This window comes from Manacus candei, unplaced genomic scaffold (genome assembly GCF_025592945.1).
Source record: "Manacus candei isolate 608988 ecotype Guabito, Panama unplaced genomic scaffold, ASM2559294v1 h1tg000014l, whole genome shotgun sequence".
Classification (NCBI taxonomy): Eukaryota; Metazoa; Chordata; class Aves; order Passeriformes; family Pipridae; genus Manacus; species Manacus candei.
The window spans coordinates 72,224,896-72,250,313 of NW_026138062.1; the positions used below are offsets into that span (position 1 = coordinate 72,224,896).

Here is a 25,418-nt window from a genome sequence, read left to right on the forward strand (position 1 = left end):
TTTATAGTGCTTTATTATACCAAACTCCGTCGGATAAACTGTGGGTTTCATGTTGGGAAAGGACATACTAAAGTGGGTCTTTAAGCTTTAGCTGAATATTGCTCTTTTGTACCAAGCTCTGTCAAATGAATTTTGGGTTTCCTGTTGAGAAAGGACATATTAATTGGGTCTTTAAGCTTTAGATGATCAAAAGGTATCAAATGTGCACAACTCACTAGACCCCTACATTTGTTTTTAGGTTCAATGGTAAATGGATGGGGTTCTGCGTCTGATGAGGACCATAACTTTTCTAGTCATAGATCTAGTGTAGGTAGCTCCTCAGATGACTCGATCTTTACCAGCGGCAGTTTTGCACAAGCACTGGTTGCAGCAGCAGATAAAGCTGGTTTTAGGCTGGATGGAACCAGCCTGACAAGAACAGGTTTGTAGACTCAAAGTTGATGCTCTCTGCATGAAGGGTGTCTCTGCCTATTCTTCTCTTCTCTCAGTGAACCCGTGTCTCACACTCGTCTAACGTGCATGGAATAAGGTGGATGGAGATATTTTTATCGGTATATTTTCAATGAAACTTTGCATTGTGTTTCATTTTTGGTCTTTTGAAGTAGTGAATAGCACAAGCTTTTAATCTGCACCTTCGATCTGCCGCAGTTTCCCTCTGTACTGACTCCACTGTGTACTTACTGACAAATGCTCCATTTAATATTTCAGTGAAGAAATCACTAATTCTGCCTTGCAGTTTTGATGATCTTATTTTCTGAAAGATCTCCTTACAATCATTTACATTTCCAGTGATGAAGTTCATATTTAAACTATTATCTCCATCCCTGCTCTTCTGTTGCATTTCTTCTCGGAAAAGTGTATTTTTCTGTGAAGTTTTTCTAAGCATGGGGTGAATTGGTGTGCTTTTATTGTTAACAATGCAAACTGTTTAAAACTTTTATTAATAGCTGATTTAAAAATACTTGATTCAATAAGTTAATATATTTTGATAACATTTAATTTTAGTTATGCCAACTGAGTCTGCCAAGTAAAATGTAAAAAAGGTAAAGTGACTATTGCTTTTGAAAACAGCCAATCTTCTAAAATGAATTAATGAAAACTAAATATAATTTAGTTCATATTTTTAAAGCTTCATATGTCTTATTTCTATTTTTAAAAAAGATAAGGAAAAATGATCTTTAAATATTCTGGGGGAAAAAAAAGAATGTATTGCATTTTCTTAGTCTTATAAAAAAAGCAAAAATTACTAATTATTTGAATCCATAAATTTAATAGCAAAGTATGAGCTTGGATCATATTTTTGTTATGCTTCCTCAGCCAATTCCTGCCCACAGGTCCCATAATGTTCCTATCATTTAAATTTTTTCACTATTAGTCTGGTGTGAAGTCTCTCTTCCAGTAATATGTGTGCACTTGTGAGAAATGTCTCACATGTTAGGCCTGAAAAATGTCACTCTTTCTGCATGCAATGACTTCATGGCAAATACCACCTTTTAAGGACATTAGGAATAATGAAAAGAGTTGATGGCAAAGTCCTGTGTCTCCAACAAACTAGAAGGTGAATGCATATGGCTTTTCCCAAACCACTGGGACTTTTGCCACTGACTTTGGTCATACACAGTCATCCTTAAAAGGTAGTTATTTCACTGTAGTTGAACCCCTCAGTAGCTTCTTACACTGTGGAAAACTGACTGAGTAAATCTGCCTCATCCTTTGATAAAAAACAAAGCAAGACAAAGCAAGAACCGATGTAGACCTTCACTCATCTGCTATGGGCACATATGGCCAAACTATAATTTAAAATACAATATTGGGCTTGAAGAGTCTTCTAAGTCTTAAAAGAAAGTAGCAAATCCTTCCCAAACTTTTTTTTTTTTGTGGTGTTCTTGGTGTCAGTAAAAGTTAATGCAACGATTCACTCGAAATTAATGTCACTTCTATCAGGCCTTTGAGAAGTGCAGTTCCCACTATAAACACATGCATAAGAGAAGTAAATAGGCACACAGACACATAGAGATTTAAAAATAAATATGATTTCTTGTTGTAGCAATGTGAATGGAAAATACAATGAAAGGCTGAGAGGCCTCTTGTCAGCTGTATTTTTCCAGCTTAATTAGGTCACGAATGCACTTAAACCAAGTGCACATGTGTAATTCCTCAGACAGACTACTAGAGTGTAGGGTACAAAAAAAGTATCTAGCAGTTGTGGTAGAGACTTTATGATTATTACCCTCTTACTCTCTTAATGATCCAGCAGGCAAAATGGAAATAAAATAAAACCCACATGTAAACAAACAGTCCTCCCCTCTTTTTCCTCAAAGAAACCTCAGCAAATGGAAATAGCTCCCCGGTGCTCAATGCAGTTTCATTAGGAGATGATGCCTCCCGGGGTAGTGGGGATCAGTCAGACGTGCCTGGTACGGCCCAGCAGCCCCCACAGTGCAAAGTGGTGTCTAGCAGTGGAGAAGCAGCAGTGTTGTTTCTGTTCATTGCTCTGGAGGGAGTCTGAAGGTCCTGACTCTTTACTCCTTTGCAGTCTGGACAGTTATTTTCACCCATGTAGAACAGCTGTGAAATGTTCTCACCGGTAGATACTAAAGGAGATGTCCAACTTGATGGCCTCACGTGGGAATGTTTGATTGCCAAGCATAAGAGGCGCTGGTAAATCCAGATGCAATGTGTCTCTTCTGCCAGGCACTTTGATTCCAGTTTCCAGAAGCCATCATGTGATTTGCCATGAAGTTCAGACAGATTTCCTTTTTAACACCCTTGGGAAATTAAATCAAGAATTAGTGGATTCATCCTTGTCTCCACTTACACACACTAAATCTGCTACAAAGTCTGACGCTGCTCAGCAGTTCTTACTGGAAGGGCTGCATACAAATACAAGATGCTGTAATCAGTTATTAAGTGCATTGAAAAATGTGTTTTGAGAGTCTGCACATCATTTGTGTTTGCCCCATGTCTGATTTAGGTCAGTGCTATTTATTTTGCCTCTTTTTCATGAAGGGATAAAAGAGAAGGTTTGATATCTATTTCTTTTTAAAACCAACGTTCTGAATGAAAAATCACATTTCTTCAGTCAAAAGAATAAGTGTGAAAAATCTGCATCCTCCACTCACTAGTTGCACTTGCATGTGAGTTTATTTTTACAAAACATCTGTGCAGTGTGCTGTGAGCTGAGATGGAATTTCAGGCTCACGTCTCAATTTCTTTGCTTTACTGATTTTTTTTTTTTATTTTTAAATGAAATTTTAATATTTTGTCTGTGTTCATCTGCTGTTTTGTCCTTATCCATGAAAAAAGGGCTTGATCACTTGTCTTTGTCTGGCTGCAGCTGTGCCAGCTATAGAGGTTAATGTTTCCAGACCCCCCCAAACGTTTGTTACTGCTTTTTTCCCAGCTCCAGAATTAGCTGCTCGGGTGGGTGTTCTGTAACCCACTTCAGTCAAAATGAGCCAGGTTAGCAAAGGCATTGATTTCAGACCATTTAAGTTCAACTGGGCTTTTTTTGGTAGAGAAGGGTTAGGGAATGTCCACTTGAGGGGTTCTAATGTGGTGACCTCCAACAGCTGGCAGAGACACAGCTGGGAGACAAACCTGCCTGGGAGCAGTGTCCCCCTCAGGGTGCACATCAGTCAGAAGGCAAGGCTGAGAGAGTCAGGAAATCTCTGAAGTCAAACAGTGACATATTAGTCTAACATGTATGTATTAATGTGAAACACCATGTTAGAGAGATTGCGGCTATTTTTTCACTTTGCCCTCTTTGCACTGGGAATATTTCAAACAGTATGCTGAGCTGCATATTACTCCTGATTAAGCTTATCTAGATCAGGTCATATGTGACAGCATGTTGGAAGTAAGAGCATCTGTTGAAAGGATTTGCAGCAGGGTAGACCCAGGTCTAAGTTAACGAGAGGATAAAAAACCTCCTTACTAGCTTGAGCTCAGTTGACCAGAAAAATACCAACAGCCATTTTGCCACTTTCCATCAACTCTAACACCATTTGGGCCTACAGCAGCATTTAAAGAGCAGAAAGTCTGACTGGCTTATACATTTTCCACTGCAGATAGGATTAAAACATGTAAGAATTTTAATTACCAGTTTTAAACAAATTAAAATGTTAACATCCCCAAGATTCTTGGCAAGAACAACCTACACATGAACAAAAGGAAGTAAAAGATGGTGATCTTTAGTTTTCATCAGTTGGCATTAAACATTAAGCCTAGTTAAGTTAACTGAATAAAAACATCAGAATAAGAGGAAGTGAATGTAGTAAATGAACTGCACTGCTCCTACGGTTCCTACATGAGGCTTTTAATCATCTGCTCCATAGAACAGCATCAAAGATATTTTTTAAGAGACATCACGTAGCTTGAATAGTTTGTCTGTATGTGTGTATATATATATATATTTATATTTATATATATATATATCTGAGGAATAAATTCAGTGAGAATACATTTTTTAACATATAAAAGTGCTGAAAATGAACAGGAAAATTTTAGCATTTCAACATACCCCCATTTTTATTTCTTGAGAAAAGAGAGCCCTTAAATATACAAACCTACCCTGCTACATAGCTTGCAAAATCAGTTATGTTTATCTCACTGGAGTTACTCCAGATATACAGTGCATATGGGAGCTTCTAAAATGAGACTCTGGCTCAGTAAACATGAAAGTGGAAGGCAGGAGGAGATAAATTTGATATGATTGCAGAACTGTTTTCCTTCCCTGCTCAAGGCTGAGGAGTTGTTATGACACATCTGTTCAGCACACAGAGCAGGCAGGAGTTAGATGGCATACAGTAGTTTTATCACAACAGATGGAATAATTTTAATTATAAAAGTTAAAGACAAAAGAATGCCCAGTTTATCACTTCGCTTGTTGTGGTGTGTCTTAAAGCAGTTGTCATCAGTGGGAACCTCGAGGGGACACTCGCTTGCCTCTGAGAATTAGGCCTGATTTAATGTTTTGAAACAGACATTAATAGAACAGCCCATTTCAAGGCAATAACATTTTTTTCATCTGGTTTCTCTTTCTTTCTTTCTTTTTTTTTTTTTTTTTTTTTGTAGGCAAAGCATATTCTTCCTCTCAGAGACCTCGACCGAGCAGTCCCTTTTCTACTGACAGCAACGCCAGTGCAGCTGTCAATCAGGGTCAGAGGCCGAGGCCCACTAAAAAACACAAGGGAGGACGGTTGGACCAGCCCCCTTTGCCTCATCGTAGGGAGGGAATCACAGACGGTAAGTGTCGTGGAGAGGGCCCTGATGATAACCTGCAACAAGCAGCTGTGCAGAGCGGGAGAAGGCCGAGCAATCTTTCAAGAAATATGGGTTGTAGTGAATTACTGGTTTGGTGTAGCGGGGTCCCCAGGTTGCCTCGTGAGCAGTATTGCAATGCTGGCAGTGTGGAGCTTGGTAAAGTGAGTCTTCAAGGAGCCTTCCTTCATTCTGGCTCTGAACACGTTAGCATCTCTTAGGAGATATCAGATCTCGATATAAATCTTACCCAAAAATGGCTGTGTTGCACAGGAGTTGACATTAAAAAATGGCCTGTGAGTAATTTTACATTAAGTGAAAGTAGCCACCACCAGTAGCAGTGTGCCATGAATTCCTAAGGAGAAGCGTAGAGCCACTCCCGCAGCACTGTTTGCTTTGTGCTGTTTTTGACAGACACTCAACAGCTACAACATGTGCCATGTTTTTCCCATGATTCTGCCTCATGTTTTGTCTGTGCTGCTTCAGTCCTGACATCCACTGACCTCAGTGACTTTGTTTCCCTCTTTTACATCTCTGCTTCTCTCTGACCACTGCTTCCCATCTGGAAATTTCAGTCTCTTCTAAGATCTGCCCAAGATCAGCTCTGTCTTTCATTATCTTTGTCTACCACTCTTGAGTCTGGTAAAAGACTGCTACTTTTGGAGGAAGACTGCATAGGAAGGTGGCTGGCTGGCCACCTCCCCCTCATTTCTTCTCTTCCTGGCCTTGCACCTGTAGGTGTTGAAATGATCAGAGGGGAGAAGGAGGCGGATGGAAAAACGGCATTAAAGAAACCACTAAGGATATCTGTAATGCCATGCAGGTGGAGATGTGATCACTTCCCTCATGCTGACCCCTATTTCAGTGTTCAGAGTAGGACAGTTCTGAGAGGTAGACTGTCCCACATACCTCAGAGGCTCTCATAACACTGTCTGGACCGTGGGAGTGAGTGTGATGCCAGTGAACCTATCCCCCAATCTTAAGTACACCTTGACAAATCTTCCTGTGCGTGGGAAAGGTGGAAAAATAAAATTAAAATTAAAAAATTACCTTAGATTTCAGTATAAGAAACCTTCTTATTCTAGTAAAAATTACTTGAGAATCATAGAATATCTCAAGTTGGAAGGAACCAATAAGGATCATCAAGTCCAACTCACTCCTTTATCTTCTTTGGACAGGTAATGTAATAAATAGATGTGATAGACAGTATATTTAGATTGAAATTTTTTTTTATAATGCACTATTTCTTACTCCAGGTACATGAATAAAATATATTAACATCTTGCAAGGTAGACTGTGACCACCAAAACCACCAGAGCTCTGTTCTCAGTCATGTTATCAAGTATAAAGATTCAATTTTGCAGTATCCTCTGGCAGAATCCATGTTTGCCAGACCACAAAGATGGAGAATAAATTCCAGAAGGGAAAGTCTTCACCAAAGGGGTTATTGTTACATCTCATGCTCTATGGCTAATTCTCAATGCCATATTATTTGTGGAAACAGTGTAAAGTAGCTCAGATTTTGCTCATATGGATCTGAATTGGTTTAAACATTAATACCCTGCCCTTCTGGATGTATTCCAGAGGCCTCTCTGCTACACAGATCCATTAAATACATGTTTCTGTGAGAACAGTAACTAGAAACCATGGGTGTCACTTGTGGTGCTGGCCATACAGTGTCTGTCCATGTGTTAATCCTTCTGTTTGGCCTATCCTGTCACCTGGAACTGTGAGCAATTTGGGCTCCAAATTCTATGTACATGTGAGTTTGTAGTGTACTCAGTATGGTGGGACCTTAATTCTTCTTTTGAATACTATTGCTGTGGAAATGTTTTACAATAATGTGGGTACCAGAAAAGTAATGGGAATCCAGTTCAGGTCATGGGACAAATGGAAGTGTGACTCCACAGTGTGACTGCACTGTGAAATTCGGCATTGTTTTAAATTAGTGAAGGAGATCAGATTTTAGGATTTATTTTAAAAGAGGAATCTCCTATTGTCTTTTATTTAATCTTTATAATATACTAATCTTACTGGAGTTTCTTTCATATATTTGAGTCGGAATACCAATTATATACTATTTCCCTCAACATTTCAGACACAGGCAGTAAACAGATTAATATTTGTCTGATATAAACCTGGAAGTACTTACTATATGTTCCAAAAATTTATAATGTCCTTGAGCAATAGAGAAACCTTTCCCATTCTGTATTAACACAGGAACAAACAAACACAAATGGTACAGTTTTTCCACTTCAACTCCTACTGAATATGAGTCACTAAAGTGTAATGGCAAGTCTGAGTCATATCTAAATTTGCAAAAGATCATTTGAAATTAAGGAAGCTAAAGGTTGCTGCTGCCACCTGCATGTATGTAAACAATTGAATTTAGGAAACTCTGGTATACAGAAAAAGAGTGGTAACTAGATACTCTCTGTGGAATATTGCAATGAACTTTACAAAAAGAGACAATCCCACTATGCTTAAGCTACAGCTAGAGAAAGCAAGCAGGAGAACCTCAGATAGGTCTAGCAATTCTAAACCCTAATCCAGGCCAGCCCCAGGCTGTCATGATTTCAGTGGGAAGCATCACTATATGTTTTTTCCTGGTTTTCAGATGTCTGCAATCCATTCCCTTGTAGCTACTTCCTCTTGGATTTGTCATGTGAGAACATACTTGGTTTGTCAGTTGTTTTCAAATTCCCAAGTTAGATGAGTCCTAGTATCCTGTGTTTAAGTCTCATCACATCTCGGATATCTGTCATTTTAAATTTTCATTGACCAAGTAATCTCCAGCTATGTCCTTTCTCTGCCCAATCCCATATGCATCCTGAGCACTTCCACTGTGTTAACTGTAACCATGTGGGACAGTGCAAAAGACCTAAGAAGCTGTAATATTTAACACATAGCACACACATCTCAGACTGTGTAAGCATATGAGGGTTCAACTGCATGCTTACTTTTGACAGCAATCCACACAAATCCCCTAAAAGCCTGCTGCTTCATTTTCTTCAGCTGCAGGTCAGAATACTCCAGAGACTGACTCTAGATGGAGTCTTTATATTTGTCTTGCTGTACAACTTGTTTTTTAACTTCCACATCCTGAAAGACCACGGATACAATAGCAAATCCACAGAGGAAGAATATGTTATGAATCTAACAGATGATGAAAACTTTCATTCTGAGCTCACGGACCACCATAAAAACAGGAGGTTTTTAGTTCTAGTGCTCAAGGAATAATTTGTTTTTCTGGAAACAGTATACTCACAAATTGCAAAACAGTGGAATCTGTCAAATAGTTTGTGGCATGGTAACTTCATGACTAAATTTAAAAGCTCTTCCTTTTCTGAGCATGATATGTTAAAAAAAAAACCAAAAAAAAACAAAGAGGAGGCAGAAGGGAAATATGCTTAGGGGCTAAAAAGGAGAACTGGAACACAAGACTTCTCTTAGTTTTCCCACTGGCTTCCTACTGTGTATTAAAAGTCAGTTTTTCCTAAGGTAGATCACTGTAGAGAAGATCCTCACCTTCTGATGTTAGAAAGTGGTTCAGAGGCTTATTAAATGTCACAGTAATTATCATCCCTAGGAAAAGAAATCACTGGCACAGGTAGAAAGGTTTGTCCTTATACTTGTAGGTTCTGTAACTTGCTGCTTTTTCCAGTTAATAATGAGAGGCTGTGACAAAGTTTGACTAGTACCTAAATCACTTAGCCAGTGCCCTGCCTTCTAACGGAGGGCTGGAGTAATCCCAGGACGAATATCCATTTCCCCCCTATTAGGCACTCTGATGTCCTACAGCTTCTCAATCACAATCCCTCCATTACTAAATCAATAAGACAATCACCCCACCACCACCTCCAGAAATGCACTTATGAATTGCCTCACAGGTTTGATAATCCTGCCATTAGAGGCTTCAAACGATAGTCTGGATGACATCCCACTGGCCTAGAAAGTTACTAGCTCAGTGTGGGTTTTTAGGTATTTTATCTGGCACATGAAAGATAAATGTGATTTAGATGGAAGTAGAGTGATAGTCAGTGTTACCACTCTGGGTATCCTCACTGAAAAGCCCACTGAAGTCCCTAAATTTCTAGATTCAAAACTACTCTGAAGTAATCGACGTGATGGAATGACTTGGATTGCCTCTGTGTGGAAATTAATCTGCCTACCAGAGTCTGAGGCTACTAATTCTGCTGATATTCTGTTACCCCTTTACTAGGGGTAGGAGAGGAAAGGAAAGGGAAAGAGAAAGGGAAAGGGAAGACTACTCTCTATGGCACTGGAGAGAGAAACTCGTGACTCCAGATACACGAGATTTTTCTGTGTGCCCGAGCAAGATTTATATTGTTTCAGTATGCATGAGCTTAAAATAAAATATCAGTTGCACATGAAAGTTTAAAATTTACCCTCTATGATTCTATTCTAACAGAGAATATTTAGTAATTTACCTAAGGCAGAAGATTTACACTGTGGGATGTGAGTTGTAGAGCAAAGAAAAAGCCACATTTCCAAATGAAGCTCTCTTCCAGCTTTTATTAAAAAGGACAGGTAGGTGTTAGCATGACAGTCAGCCTGAGGAAGAAGGCGAAAAAGAAAATGGTTTAGTCAGGTGAAGCTTGGCTACAATTAGTAACTGTTCTTACAGATCTCAGATGTGTAACACAGTTCAGTAAGTCTGTACTCAGGCTGGAGCCAGCTTATTTTAATTCTATAGTACCTGTAATTCTTCCAGAATTCTGTGAATCTTCATTAGAATGTGTATCCTATTTTTCACTTCAACTCATCCATAGGTCTAGAACAGCCAAAGAGCTTTACAAACATGATGTTTTATTTCACTTCTATGCATAAGTCAGTCTTTATGCTTATTTTCTGGATGGATAAAAGCAAGAATCAGGTTAACATTAGATCAGCAGCATAAGTCTACAGTAATTCCAGGAGCTGCAGCTAGCTCTAGAACATGCAGAACAGTTTAAGTACAAACCTTCTTTCCTTTTAAGTACCTAATTAATAACAACTATTAGATGGCAATTTCTGAAGAAGGGTACTCTGTTTAAAGTTTAATACTGCAATAATTTGAACTTTTTTTTCTATGATACCACTTGAAAATTTTGTTTATATTGAACGGTAAATATTTTATCTGGGGAAATTGCATAGTCCTATGTCATGTTATGACTGTTTATTGGATTCAGTGCATCCCCACAAAGTGCTTATAAATCACAACTTCAGTAATCTCTATTTCAGATTTCATAAGCAGATGCCAGTGTTGTGGTTCTGTACATTAACTGGTTATGCTTGCAATAAAATCAATTATAAGAAATGCCATTTTGGAAGCCAACACTATAAAGCAATTTCAACATTGGCAAGCTCCCATACCCCCCTGCTTCCACCTACAGTAACTCAAGTATAGTCATTGTCACGAAAGGTCACATCTATATTCATAACGAAAAATTTCTCAAATAAATTAGTGCTGAACATAAAGCATACACCAGGCTCACTGACACGTTATTAGAAGGCTGCTCTTGCCAGAACATAGTTATCTTAATCGGAGTGTAGCACTTCAGCTCTGAGCAAAGGTACAGGAGCATCATCAGGGACAACTTCTTTCCCTTGTAAACACAAATTACCTGCACTTCCTCATTTATCTGTAAGAGACAATGTTGACTGGAATGACATCTCAGTGACTTTGGAAGCATATCTGCTCTGTATATGAGGTATAAGTATCACCTCTAACAGCAAGGACATGAAAAAAATTCTGTGTAGCGTTATATAAAGTATTATATAAAGCCAGATTACAGACTTTGAAATAAACTCCCTCCAAAGGCCTCCTGACCAATTTATAAAATGAATTTCAGTTTCACTAGAGTTATAAGCATCAGACTTCCCTGAAGGCAAAACAGGTTTCCTTTTCCATTCCTGTTACTGAACCAAGTTCAATTTCTTGATAAATCTTCACAACACTGTAAGATACAATAGACTAGAAAACAGGACAGACCCAAATCTGTTGTAGACTAACACAGTTTTAGTGAAGTTGATGGGGCTGCAGGGATTTATTTGGGCTATGCATTGCCCCAAAACAGAATTATCAAAAAATGTTCCACGTATAAAATGGATATCTGATAGAGAATAGTTTTCATTATGATACTAAAGGGCTTTTATTTCTTGTTTTCTTTTTCTTAAATAATCTGAGGCTTTTTCTTAAATAATCTGAGGCTATTATAAGTCTATCGTGTAGTTTACATGAAAATCTTAGATTTAGAATTAAAATTATTCGGAGACGGTAATTACCTTGGGACTAGAACTAATAAAAAAATGTACTTTTGCTTCAACAAATGTGATTAGAAGGTTGATCTTCAATTCTAAGAGTATCTTAGTAGTCCAAGTGATAAACTTGAAAAGAACAAGATTGTTAGAGACCAGTCAAGTGTCTTGGTGTTAGCTTAAATTGTATTTTGGTTGGTTATATTTGCAAGACACTAAACTGAAGAGTGGCCATCCCCTTGTCTGTGAAGACTTTAGCTCTTCATTTACTTGAATAAAATGCTTACACATTGTATGGTGGTTCCATTTAAACACATTTTTCAGAGATATATTGATGGTTTTTCAATGACAGTAGGTTTCGTGAATATTTTTTTCTCAATTTTTGTGGCATTTTATTCATTTTGATGATGTTCTATATTAGATTTTGAGTTTAGACATCCAGCTGAAAGTTAAGCCTGAAAATGGGGATGATGAAGCAAGTCTCAATATGTTGAGGGAAATTGTCAACCGGCACAGGTCAGTTTTCTATTGCCTTTCTTAATTGCTTCCTGTTGCTGAACAAAACAGCACCCCCACAGAAAATAAATAAACCCCACAGAAAATAAATTCCATGCTTAGAAATGTAAGTCAGGGATGAGAGCCTATCAATTTTTATGGAAGCTAGAAAGAGCTAGCAACATAGTAACCTGAATAAAGAGCTAGCAGAATACAAACCCACTTTTCTGATTAACGTGAAATTCCTTCCTTTTAAAAATCGACGAATGGAGCGATTCATGCCGGTTGCAGGGGACTTTTCTTTTTTCAGCATCAAATAGACCTTCTGTTTCAATGAAAAAAAAAAAAATAAAATTTAGTTCATCTAAATCTTATTCACGTTTTTTAGATCTTCCACCACCACCCGACCCGCCCCCTGGTCAGGGTTTAAGGCAGCCCATAGTCCCCGGCCAGCGCGGAGGCTCGGCAGAGAGGAAAGGAAGCTCTCTTGAGAGGCAGCATGCACCGAACGTAGATGAGACAAAGAGCTCCCTGGACCGGCAAGCTAGGACATCTCTAGAGTGGCAGCGGCAAACCCAGGAGTGGATAAGCTCTACAGACCGCCAAGAGGATTTCAGGAAAGCCCAACACAAACAAGCCTTCGGATCAGGTGTGTGTGCGCTGCACCGGCCGAGGCAAGGCAGGCGGCTTCTTGACACTCTGCTGAGAGTTTTCTGTACCTGGCAGGAGTCCAGGATCACCTCACACCTCACACTGGTGAGGCTTAGGCTGGAAAACAAGAAAAGGCAAAGTGAAGGGAGAGCTTGTGATCCAACTATTTTCCCTCCTGCAACCATGAAATCTCAATACCTGATTCGGTGCATTCTTTACAGTGTTTTGGCAATTAATATTGTTGTCAAGCATAGCAGTGGAGAAAACAGGAGTGGTTTCAGGCCAGCACAGAGGGAGAAAGAGATTTTTAAAGTATCTTCTGGTAGATGTATTTACTTATAAATACAAGGCTGTATTTTCTAGTTCTTTGAACCTTCTTCCAAATTGGCAGCAGGTGTTTTTGCCTGTCCAAAAGAAGGCTGATTCTTCTGAGCTACTGACATTCCCTCCAGCTGTATTTAAAGCACCATCTTCTTCTTCAAGGATATGACAAAGTAACACTCATCTCTTAGGCCCAGCAAGATGACAGAGCAGGCTTTCACCTTCATACAGGACCTGCACATTGCCGCGGGCTGACTTTATCTCTTAAATGGATTTCAGGCCTGTAAAAATGTGCACAGGAGGTGATGCTGGGCTGGAGTTGTAGTTTTACAGTATTTGCAGCTTCCTTCTCTCAACCTGACCTCAAGTAAAAGCTTCTCTTCCAGCTTTTACCCTCAAACTGGGGTATTTCCTTTAACCCACTAGTCACATGGCATACCAGTGCAGTGCTGATTAGAGTAACACAAGAGGACAATTAAGAAGATTTAAACAAAAAATTATACTGTATGTGGAGTTTTCTGTAGGGTTATGCTGTTTCTTCAAGTATATATGTGACTCCCACTGTCACACTGCAGGTACTCTTATAATCCATATTTTTCTTGATTTTATTCTCCTATTAATGCTCCTTGTTAATCTAGGCCACTAGTATCACTGACACTCCAAAAAAAAAATTAGTAATATGCAAGCAAATCTATCATGGGGGCAGGATTTACTGAATAAAGTACTCCTGGGAAATATTGCTACCAATATTTAAAATGTAACTATTTTAAATACAAGCATACTTTAAAATATAACCATAGTGATACTTTTAAAAACCTCTAATCTTTCAGCTGCATAAACAAGTGAGTGGTTGTGCATGTTGTGAAATCTTGAAGTCACAGTTTAAAAATAATGTGTGAAATTCTTGCTGTTTGGTGAAATGGCAATTTTAATTGCAATGTACGAGATGTACAAACATGTAGAAAAAATAGCCTGAATATACTTTACACTTCTTATTTCTGTGTAAATTATTATTAAGGAAGCTTCTCTGACCTGCTTAGCAAGAATTCCCTTCTTTTTCCACTGCTTCACAAGTGTACAAATAGAAGTTGTCAGTTATTCTGTGATGCAGAGCTTATACAGTAATAAAATTCCCATCCTGCAGGACATGCATTTATCTATCCATAAATAAAGAGAACTCGATCTTGCCACTTCCAGTGACCTACATAAGCACTGAATTTAGGACTGAAGTGATTACAGGTATCTTGTTCTTGTCAAATTCAGGATGATGAGAGCAAGTGCATATCCTTTATGCATAAAATAATGATTCCTCTAGGAGATATTATGGATTTACCCTGGTGTGAGGAGTTCATAAAGTTTGTGCTCAGAGTGGGCCAGAGCTTTATATCTATCTATCTGCCTTCACTGGCACTACAGTTTCTTGCTCTGTATTCTTGTCTATTCTAGATTTAAAAAAGGCTACTCTTGTGCATGATGCCTGTTCCTATTACTAAACTTGGGGGGGGTTAATCATATTAGTAATTGCACTTCTTCCCTTTTCCTTTATTAATAGCATAGATCTCTGGAAATCTATCCTGTCCCACTTTTCAATACATTTCCAAAAGGAGTTATTATTAGATATCAGCTTCCAGAAAATAGCTAATTTGCAGTTTAGGGGTTTTCACTCAGATGTTACCAAGCTGTGAGTGAAATTTTGAAAGCAAGACCTTTAGTTTGAAGTTGAATAGAATAAAAATGCTCAAGTCTGGGAACCATGTTTCCACTGGTTGCTTTCAGTATAAACAAGATCACTGGGTTCCTGCCAGTGGCTTCATTGTGGAAGCACAGTTACAGCACATCAAATATGACATTCTCGTCTGTCCCTCTAAAGAGAGTAGTGCTAGATCAGGTTACAATAGTTTTGATAATATGAAAAGCCTTTTGGTTATTTTATGGGGCCTGGAAACATCGTTACACACATTTATCTTGATTTCATGGGGGCTAGAATTATGTCTTCAAATTAAAGGCTTAGAAATTCAAAGAGAAAGGCATTGGCAAAGGCTCCCCATATTCTTTGCAAGTCTAGGGCGTGGGGCACTGTTTGGAGTGTTTAATGAATGTAAGTCCATTCTCAGGACTTGAGACAACTACCTTTCATGTGCTAGAATGTCGTGAAAAACTTAGCCTTTATTTTATGTCACAATTACTTATTTTATGGATTATATTTATTTCTGAGGGCACAATAGATAATTTAACACACCATATGCTCTATAATGATAATGGACTTTATATTTATTCATTCTCGTTTCCTCTCAATATTTCATTGAACCCGAAGGAGGCCTTATCCAGAGTCCACAAACTAGAAAAACAAATCAATTGACCATATATGTCATCTTCCAACTCTTTTGCAATGCTAGTGACTTTTCTTTTCATCCTTTAAAAATGTTTCCAGCTTTCTGCTAAACTGATTTATGCTGCTTGCTTTATTACTGCCTTAATGCAAGCCATTCCATATTTTAGCCAGCCTTTGGAAACCAGGTTTGCATCTGATTCTATTGTTGGGCTTTGATATATAAGGAACAAGTAACATAATTTAGGAGACTATGGCTGTTAAATGCCATTTTACTGTGTCTTTTGGGTGTTTCTTTGTATTTCAGCAAGGACACCACACGGTCATAGCACAAAACATTGATAATGCCCTTATGTCCCCCAGCACAAATATTCTGGTCCCTTGGGCAGGGCCAGAGTGAGATACTTTGGCAGGGAAAGAATTCAGCTGCCTGCCTTTCTCTGCAACAGATTTACCTTGCAAACAGGCTCTGTTAATAACAGATCACATGGGGAATCCCCATGTCCTACTCACTTGTGGCAGCAGGCACAAAGACTGAAATCCTGGGTTTCTTCCACAAATTCATTCTCATTTAGCATTTCTCTTAAGTTAATTGTGCCTCTGCTGCAGCCTTTGCTAAGGCTTCAAGCTCGTGAATCAAAGCATTTTTATCTCCTCTTTCTTTCCAACCATCCCCACCTACTTTTCCATCTGTGTTCCTGCCCTCTGTCAAAAAAAAGTCCGTTTCTCCTCATCGGGTTATTTAAGAGTGAAGACAATGGGAAAAGCAAAATGAAGAAAACCCTTTTGGCCTAGATCCACTTGAAAAAAAAAAAAGTAAGATTCAGGCAGGAGATATCCCACCGATTTCAGAAGGGGCAGTTGCTGTGTTTGAGGTTAAGGATATATACTTATATTCTTTCTTGAACCAAACTATATTTAGGAAGATCTCTTTCTTCAGCTTCTGAGATGGCGAAAAGAGATCATACACAGCAAAGAAATAAAACAGTGCTTCTATTTCAGTGCTAAATCAGTGCTGCTGTTTTGCTTCTTAGGTTGGGATTATTACAACAATATCTCCTGGAAACTCTAATCAGAAGTGATGTCTTATTTTACTTCATGCTATATGAAGACATGCAGTCTTATGCTTTATTGCTATTAATCCTGCTCTTGCAAGCAGTTCTGCAAGCAGGTCTTCACTGAAAAAGAAGCCAAGTGAGCAAAAGTAAGCCTTTTGCTCATAATGGAACATAAAACAAGCTGCAAGATGATTTATTCAGCCCAAATATTACAACTGTTATGTGTAATATAATATTTTCCAATGTGATTCACCACTAGTTAAAAAAAATTGTTAGTGTACTTTGCATCGTTAGAAATTACTGAGTTGCTGGAAGCTAATTAAATTAGCTGATATTGTAGTTCTTTATCTAAACTGATTGAGGTAATGTTGCCATAATTTAAGCTAAAGAAAAGGAAAAAGCACGTTCATGTGGGCTTGAAGCAAAAATCTAATCATAGCTGCATTGTTTTGGAAATTGCATGTGCATCTATTTTTATTAAAGTATCTATGATTCATGATTTATTACTTCATAATGAATCTAGACTTTTTATAATTAATACAGACTGACTTATGAGTTTACAAGGAAACAAGAATAATTCATCCTGGCTTCTCCATCCTTGAGACACAACTCTTAGTTGTGTATTTTCCTAGGTAAAATTGTTGTGCCATAAAAAGCAAGATGAAAGACAGATTCGTGAGGGCAAGAGTGAATATGATGTCCATAAATGAATAGCTTGTTTATTCCTATTTCTAGGAATTCGCTGGTATTTACTTTGCTTTGGTTTTGTTTTGCTTTTCTAGAAGAGGCACTCGTACCATATAGTAAACCCAACTTCCCATCCCCTGGTGGCCACAGCTCTTCAGGAACATCTTCTTCTAAAGGATCGACTGGACCTAGAAAAGGTGAAGTCTTGCGAGGAGGTCACCAACGCAATGCCAGTGACCTTCTCGATATAGGCTATGTGGGATCAAACAGTCAAGGACAGTTTACTGGTGAATTATGTAAGTTTATCTCTAGCTACAGTTAAAACTCTCAAATAGACAAAAAGAGAAAAATTACAGGTCTGCTGTGAAGAGAGTAGGAAGTTGTGTGTGATAATCAGGTTAAATTTTACCTAGATATTTCTGCCATCTGAGGTGACAAATAAATTATGTTCTTCTGTTCTTTGGTTTGGACCAGTTCATGACAATGTTATCTACACAGTATGTCTTTCAGTGTGTTATGCTAGTGAAGCACAGAGAAAACTGAAGAGAAATTCTAGTAATTAGGAATTTTCTTGACAAAGTGTAACGTGCTTGTCTTGGAAATGCCATTGACTGTTTTTTCTCAGAGTGAATGAAAAGGGTGCTGTTTTTTTTTGGTCATGGTGATGCCTTCTCCTTAAGTTCCTGTCACCTGATGAGCAGTATTCTCTTAGATGGAGGTCTTCTTTTCTTGATTGTGTGGCCCGTTTTTTTTGAGTTGCATATCTCAACTCTTTTCCTCAGCATCCCAGGACAGGGAAATTATTTCCCAAACTTTTTTCTATTGTCAGTCGTTGTCCGTTAAGCTTTGTGTTGATGCTGTGTATGTGATGGCAGTACCAGATACCCAAAGGTTTCACTCTGGTGTTTGAAGTAGAACATCAACTTCCCAGCAAGCTCGGGCATACTGGTGTGTTTACTGATAAAAGGAGTTGGGGCTGTTGGCATGTCTGCATCCTATGGCTGCAGTCAAACCCTCAGTTCCTCCTGACAGTTATTGCCCAGTAGCTTGTAAGAGGGGATCCACAAACCCTGGAATGTGCAGTCTCAGATATGGTGTTGGTAAGTGCTGAATTTTAGCATTCATTGCTTTTCCTCTTAGAAGCAATTAGCTCTCTTCACACAACCTATTGAATATTCATCCTGTACTGCAGTAATATTGCCATAGGCTTTGTTTTGTGGGTTTTTTTTTCTCTTATTACAATCTCTTTCTCTTTTTGTTTCTCTCTATAGAGTAGTTGAGAAGACACATTGCAAGCTGCTCTGATGGACCATCAGGTCTGAACTCATGGAAGTGATGACACTAAACAGTGCAATGAACATTTTCTTTATTTATGTACTATTAAAAGAACTGTAAATGCAATGTAAAGACACACAGCCACACATATCCCACAGATTCTTTACTTGTGTTCTTCTCTTTAATACACCATCCACCTTAAACTATTCCTTGTCAGGAGTATATAAAAAAGAAAGAAAAAAAAAATCACCCTCCAGGATGAAAAGGATTTCCTTCTGTATATAATTTCTTTTGTTGCATTGCTATGCAAGCTCACCTTCTTTTTAGCTATGTTCATATTCATGTCTGTTTTTACTGGTCTGTTGTACTATATGTGAATTAATAGGCTGTGGTGCCATATATTAACTTTTAATTGTGTAACTTTTATGTTTAAAGTTTGCACTGCAATTTTATTTGGTGATAAGCACAAAACTCTACTCCTCATGACATGAAGAAAAAAAAGAGACTGAATGTGTGGAGAAGGTTTATGTCCTGTAAGCTACTTTGGATAACGCTGGATGTAAAGGAGTATGTTAGGTGGTTTTCCATTGGGGTGTAGAAATGAGAAAGTGACAGGCAAAACTAATGTCAGTGAAGACATTAGAGACAGATTTAAATCTTTTAAAAGCAAGCAACATAGTTGCTCTTCCTATTTAAGAAGGGGTCAAAAGTTGGAAGTGTGAGGTTAAAGGGCGAATATGAAAACTAAAGGTAGCATGAGATGGCCTAGACCCTTTCGCTAGAATGATGCCCTTAGTATCTGTTTTTAGCCATCCCATGCCACTAAGTAAAGGGGAAGAAAAACAAACCTTGCTACAAACAAAAGAACTTAAGGTGTTTCACTAAAGCTGGTTTTATATTGCAGTTTTAAAGGAATTATTACCGTTAATTTCTCCAGCCCAAAATGTAAGACAGAGATTTTCCAGGAGAAAAAAAAACAATATAAACGCAAGGAATACCCATCAAGAAGTTAAGAATGCAATTTATTGTTAAGACATATTCAGGCTGCTTCCAAAAAATTGAAATGTCAGAGTATCTTATTTCATCTTTCCAATACATGTACAGTAGAATAGAAGATAGAGCTGCACCACTGAAATTCATGACATTAATTGTTTTGATGCAGTCTACACAACCCTTTCTGTTCTGTTACTTGAAGTCTGCAAGAGTTGAAGTTGGATCCACTAAATTTGTAGTAAAGTGTTTAGTGTTTGGAAGGAAAGCAACAGTCAAACTATTTTCGACTTCCATTAAATATATTTCTGGCAATACACTACATCCAAAAGCTGGATACAAGCAAAGAAAATCTTTGACCTGTGTTTTAGTGAGTGGCTTCAAACCCTACTATGATGAGGAAATAACACATGTTTATACACTTTTTGAATAAACCAGACTCTGTAAGTGGACATTAATGACAGCATCCTGTCTCTTCATTAATTTTCATGACTTTGTCCAAATCTTCTGTACTTCTCAAATCTCAATGAGTAAATTGTCAAGCTTTTCTTAGAATATTATATGTGGATAGCCCACCCATTGCTTTGATGCTTAATTTAAATATTAAATCTTACAGCTTATTTCTGTTAGTTATCTGATCATGAACATAAGTTTCCATTGAATACCTTTTTCATATAACCAGTCTATGTTGTTTTATATATTGCCTTGGAGCTCACCAGTATTAAGAACACTTTTAGTAATGGCAGAATTTTAGAAAAGTAAATTACAATGCTGAATATGTGTTGCTTTTCATTTCATTAACTTGTTCCATGATAAGATAAAACACTACAACCATCAACTATAACTCAGCACTACTGAGTATTTAAAAAAAGTTAGTTAACTTCCTTAAGTCAAGATGTGTTATTTAGCAGGTTACAAACAAAAAAACTTGAGAAAAAAAATGTATGAATTTATTTATATATGTGACCAATGAGTATATGTCATTTTCCTGCGTGTTAAAACACTACAGTTAAAAACATTGCTTAAAAATGTTCAAGTAAGATAAAGAATGCATCATAATTACATATATTTGGTTTTATTTTGATATTATCATATAAAGAGATGACTATTCAGAGTACAATTCAAATTTAATTCTCTGGAAAATGTTTAACTCAGTCACGGATTGATTTTTTTCCTTTTAATTCAAAAGCTTGTGCTGAGCTTTGGTGGAACACCTTACTAACTATATTCTATTCAAAATTCAGTATCATTAGAGGTTGATAAAGCCATCCCAATTACTTTCGAATATGTGTTTTATCTCTTCCACTGGAAAGTAAATGTGTGTCAGTATTAAAGCTGTGCAGTACCATGATATTCACTAACTTGTCCATCTGCTTCTGTACATTTTTGTTCATTAATAATTTGCTTACAATATTACATAAGGTGTTGTTGTGTATGGCAAAGTGTCTCCATTATCTTACAGGTGATGTCTCTTCTTTTTTTTCTCTCTCTCTTTTCTATACAGTGTACTTCCAATGAACCACAGTACATATTTTTTAAAATGCCATTTAATTTACTATTTTAAAAGAAGTATTCTTCTTTTTTTAAAAAAAATGAAAACATTTATTGTGAATAATGTGTTTAAAGAAAAGGGTTGTTGTGGCAGCACTTAGAATTGTTTTTTAATTTGTTTTTTTTAAAAAAACCTGTTTATTGGCTACAGTTTGTTCACGAAAAAGTATGACCTCTTAATGTGTTTCATTGGTATTGTTAGTGCAGCAAAGTTTAATTGGCATAAGAAGTTGGTTATTAGTACTGTTGAAGTGTGTATTGTATATTTACTGGGGAAAAAATAAAACATATTCACATTTCAAATCTATGTTAAAAGACCTTGAGTAAGGAGTCAATATGTGAAAAGCCAAACTGGGAAAATCAGGCAATAATAACATAGACTGAGCTATAATCATCACTGTCCACTTACAGGTGACGAGGAACGTTTTATGTGCTGGTTTTTGAACTAAGCTAAGAGTGTTATAAATAGGCCAGTGGTAAACATTGCCTGTCATAGGGGTTTCTGTTTAATGTCCTGTCTATACTGGGAATAGCTGGACCAGGGTAATTACACTGCTCCAGCTATTCTAGCAAACATCCTCCGTTTGTACATGTGTGCGCTCTCGATGTCCAGCAAGGACCCAAGTGCTCAGCTTACTTTGCTTAAGGCCCATAAAGCAGTGGATGTGTAAAACCTGCATTCCCTGGGCCTGAACCCTTGGAATTGGGGTTTTGTACTGGTGGAGCTTCTGCCAACCCAGTACAGAACATTCCCAAATGGCAAAGAGATGCCAGGTCAATTTTTTCTCAGTCTTTGCTGAAGGACCAAATAATAAATGGTTACATGTGCTTCAGTGGTGTATTGCTGTATAGGCAACCATTTCAGTGATGCAAAGAACAGACATTTCTTGGTTTTGGTTTTTGGTTTTTTTTATTATTATTTCTCAAGTCCTTTCCAAGTCAGTAAACCTTTTGAATACCTTTTGGTTGTCACCTGAAATGCAACAGAAACACCGTTCCTTGGGAAAAGTCCAAAAAAATAAGGTGCATGGAATGTTTTAAGTGTATTAATTTCACTATACACCAGTGCAAAAGCAAGACATGACTGTTTGAAATAACTATATGCTGGTTTATGCTTGTCTCAGTCCATACCTTGCCAACCAGGAGAAAAGGTGTGTACTAGGGCTGAGAAAGAGCCCTCACAACTGACAGAGGAAAGGTAATCGGGCTGGGGGAGATTTTGGCAGGAACTTTTTTTAAAAACAAAAATACTGGCAGCTCCTTTGACTTATCTTCAATATATGCAGTTTGGGGTTTTTTTTATGATTAATGGCCTTGTGAAGATTTAGCAGGGGAAGTAGGAAGAAAAAAAGCTGACCTTCTTTTGTAAAGATATCGGGAAAACTTGTTTGCCGAGGGGAGGATTTTTTAATTTCATTTTTGTTTTTTAACACATGTTTTGTGTTCCCTCTCTCTGGAACACATTAGCTAAAAAAATAAATTATTTTTGAAAACCATATGGGCAGCAGACATTTTATTTAGGAGGTACATTCAAATAGCAGGAAAATGGCAAAAAGTACTACTAAAATAGGGAACACATACACTGGCTTAGAATCAGCCGAGTCCACCACAGTTTCACATGTAATTTTGAACGGTACACTAATATGCATAAACTCCATTGCTTTTGGTTTCCATACCAAAACAAATTATCCAAAGTCCATAGAGGCCTAGATCCTTGGGACACTAATTCTAGAACTTTGTTTGAAATATGTGGTTAATCCAAGCTGGTGGGACTGGAGTGTGTTAAGGGTTGTACAAAGCCCCAGCCCTGGCCGCTTTGTGCCCTGAGACACCTCAGGAAGTCTCCAGCCACGTGGCTTTAGTCTCGGTGGCTTTTAGTAGATCCCAGGCACCCCGTGTGTAGAGGCAGGTCACTTCCCTGAGGATGGAATTTTTTCAGGGCAGGGAAGGTCTTTGATGAGTTAGGCACTGTGGTGGTTTGCACAGGGACCTTTTCGTCAGGCACGTCTCACATTTAGGGACATCCTGCCCAGTCCTGCCACGGTCTCAGTGCTGAGCAGTGGAACACAGCAGAGCAGTGCTACCAAACTCTGCTGTATGTAGCATGTTCCCTGCTTCTCTTTAGGACTGACCTTTGCCTGACAGTGCTCCTCACCCAAAATAACAGATACAACTCAGAGATATGTCATGGGACCCAGAGGAGAAGTAGGGCCATGCCTGTGTGCTGTGAAGGTGGACTGGTTATCTGGGGAGAGCCAGCTCTGGGTTCTACTCTTGATGTGAGGACTAGATTCCTCTCTAGCCTGAGTTTGTCTAACTGTGTAGCTACATCCAGGAGGACCACAGCAGCAAACAAGTTCCTAGAGCACAGCTCAGAGTTGCAGCATCTCTTCTGGCATTCAGTCTGTCGTAGACAATCCTGAGTTGGGTGCCAGCTTCTCGCCACATCCTGAGGACTCAAATGGCTTACAGTGACATTTAGGCAAGTGAGGTTGTTCCTCTCGCTGCAGCAGAATGAGAAAAAAAACCCAAACAAACCAACCAAACAAACAAACAAAAGCAAAACTAAACCTTTCACTTAAACAGATCTTTTAAAACAATCCTCAAAAATCCTAGAAAATAGAGCATTTCAGGTATACTCTTGATGATTTTTTTTCTTTTTCTTGGCATTTTGTTTTTGCTACCATTGAAATTATCTATTTGGTTTTTTTCAGACCTGCTACACTCTCCCTCCACCCCTTTACCCCCTGCATTTTCCAGTACTTATCTCTCAGGTGTAAAGAAGTTATGGTAGAGAATAATTGCATTTGTGTACTTTGGTTGTTCTAACTTTAAACAACAAGGTGCACAGTTGCATTCAGCTCCATTGATCAAAGCCAGATGGGGATGAAATGTTTGTGGTTGTTGTTTTTGTTTTTTTTTTTCTAAAAAGGCCTGCTACTATTTGTGCTGATATTTGTTCCCCATTTATGCTGATCAGTGCATCTTTTGCCTTCGAGGATGCCATTAGTAATTCTCCTTTGTGTTCATAAGCAGGAATCCATTGTGCAGCACTTGGAGAGCCACTCGGATGCAGGTAAAGAATATAACAGCTTGAGCAAGTGCTAATTAGAACCAATTAAAGTTAATTGACCTCCTTTGGCAGTAAAATGCATAATAGAACTTGCTCTGTCCTTGCAAAATGGAGATCTCGCCTCTAAGCATAAGAGTGAAGCAGGGTTTCATGTAGCAGCCTGTAGTAATTATGTGGGTATAACAACCAGGAAGCGGCTTGCTACAATTTGTTCTAATAACTGGTCTCTACTGTATCAGGGCAGTGCAATAAAAGTGAGATTTCTGCTTCAGTCTATTTAAAAACCTAATTTTTACAGAGCAAATGAGCGTCCCAAGATACCGATACTAATCTCTAGGAATGAGTTGGCAGAAAAAATAAGAGTCCCTTTTATAGGTAAGTAATGGTGTGAGCATAAAAAGAAGGCAGTTTTTTTGCCTGCCAGCTGGAAATGGCTCTGATGCTCAGAGGTTGCGTCTATCCTGAGTAGTGGGGGTAAGCTCTGGTGGGCCTGCAGTGGTGCCTTGCAATGTGGTTGCCTCCTGCAGGCTTCTGTTCAAAAAGGGGCACTGGCATCCATCCAGCTGAGCTTTGTGCTGCTGTGGGACTGTACCACTACCATGGGCACTGGTTTGGACACAGTCAGAGGTATCCAAATAAAAGAGAGAGAAAGAGCAGGGGAAAAGAATGAATGGTAGTAAATGTAAAATTGTGTGAATTCAAAAGCATCGGTGGCGGGTGCTAAACTGTACATCGCTGTGAAAAGTTGAAAAGCCATTTTTATTAGCAAAAGAAAATTGATCCAGTTTCCATGACCATGCTTTGCTGACTTTTTCCTTGGCAGGAACTGAATGCGACTGATTTTGCTGCTAACTTGGCCTTACTATGAACAGCAATAAAGGTGTTAGTCAGGTGGGGACTTTGATGTGACCAATAACATCACTCTCCCTTCAGGGAATGTTCTGTGCTGGCTTGTTAATGAATTTCTTTCCTAATGAGTATCATTAAAAACCCTTTGATTAGCTATTTGTGTGAATGCCCTTCCTTTTTTCCTCTAAGCTTCTACTTGCACAAGTGGCAGCAGGATTTTGCCCTAGGCAAAAAGCGTGCAGCTCTCCTCCTTACCTCATGAACACAAGTCTGAGGCAAAAAGCAATAGGAAAGAGGGTAAAAAAAAACCAATGAAAGAGACCTCACGGATGAGTTGAAGTTATTTTTTACACGTGTACAACCTAAGCAGGTACCAGCATTCAGATGAGAATGTCATTTGGGGAAATGAAGAGCAATAGGTAGTGATGGTGAAGCATGCAACAATAATTTACATACACCTCGAGTGCCAACAGGCAGAGAAACAAATAAAGCTATAACCCAGGGAAAGGGAATGCCAGAGAATAAATGGACCGCAACAAGCAAACAAAAAATGCCATGTCATAAAATGGAGCAAAAAGCCTGGAAAACAAAATTAAAAACAAAACGAGGCATTTCA

General features: G+C 38.3%; 1 protein-coding gene across 13 annotated transcripts in view; it reads left to right on the forward strand.

Annotated features, from left to right (window-relative positions):
• Positions 1 to 25,418, forward strand: part of ROBO2 (roundabout guidance receptor 2) — a 941,272-nt gene that overhangs the window by 865,796 nt on the left and 50,058 nt on the right. For 6 of the 13 annotated variants that reach the window (XM_051779569.1, XM_051779574.1, XM_051779570.1 and 3 more), the window contains 4 exons: positions 5,077 to 5,247; positions 12,407 to 12,667; positions 17,160 to 17,360; positions 18,336 to 24,954. In XM_051779569.1, the coding sequence (XP_051635529.1) occupies positions 5,077 to 5,247; positions 12,407 to 12,667; positions 17,160 to 17,360; positions 18,336 to 18,337 (635 nt within the window). In that variant the 3' untranslated portion in view covers positions 18,338 to 24,954. Of the gene's footprint in view, positions 1 to 5,076; positions 5,248 to 12,406; positions 12,668 to 17,159; positions 17,361 to 18,335; positions 24,955 to 25,418 lie in introns of those variants that run through there. The other 7 variants (XM_051779576.1, XM_051779579.1, XM_051779577.1 and 4 more) reach the window with 4 other exon arrangements.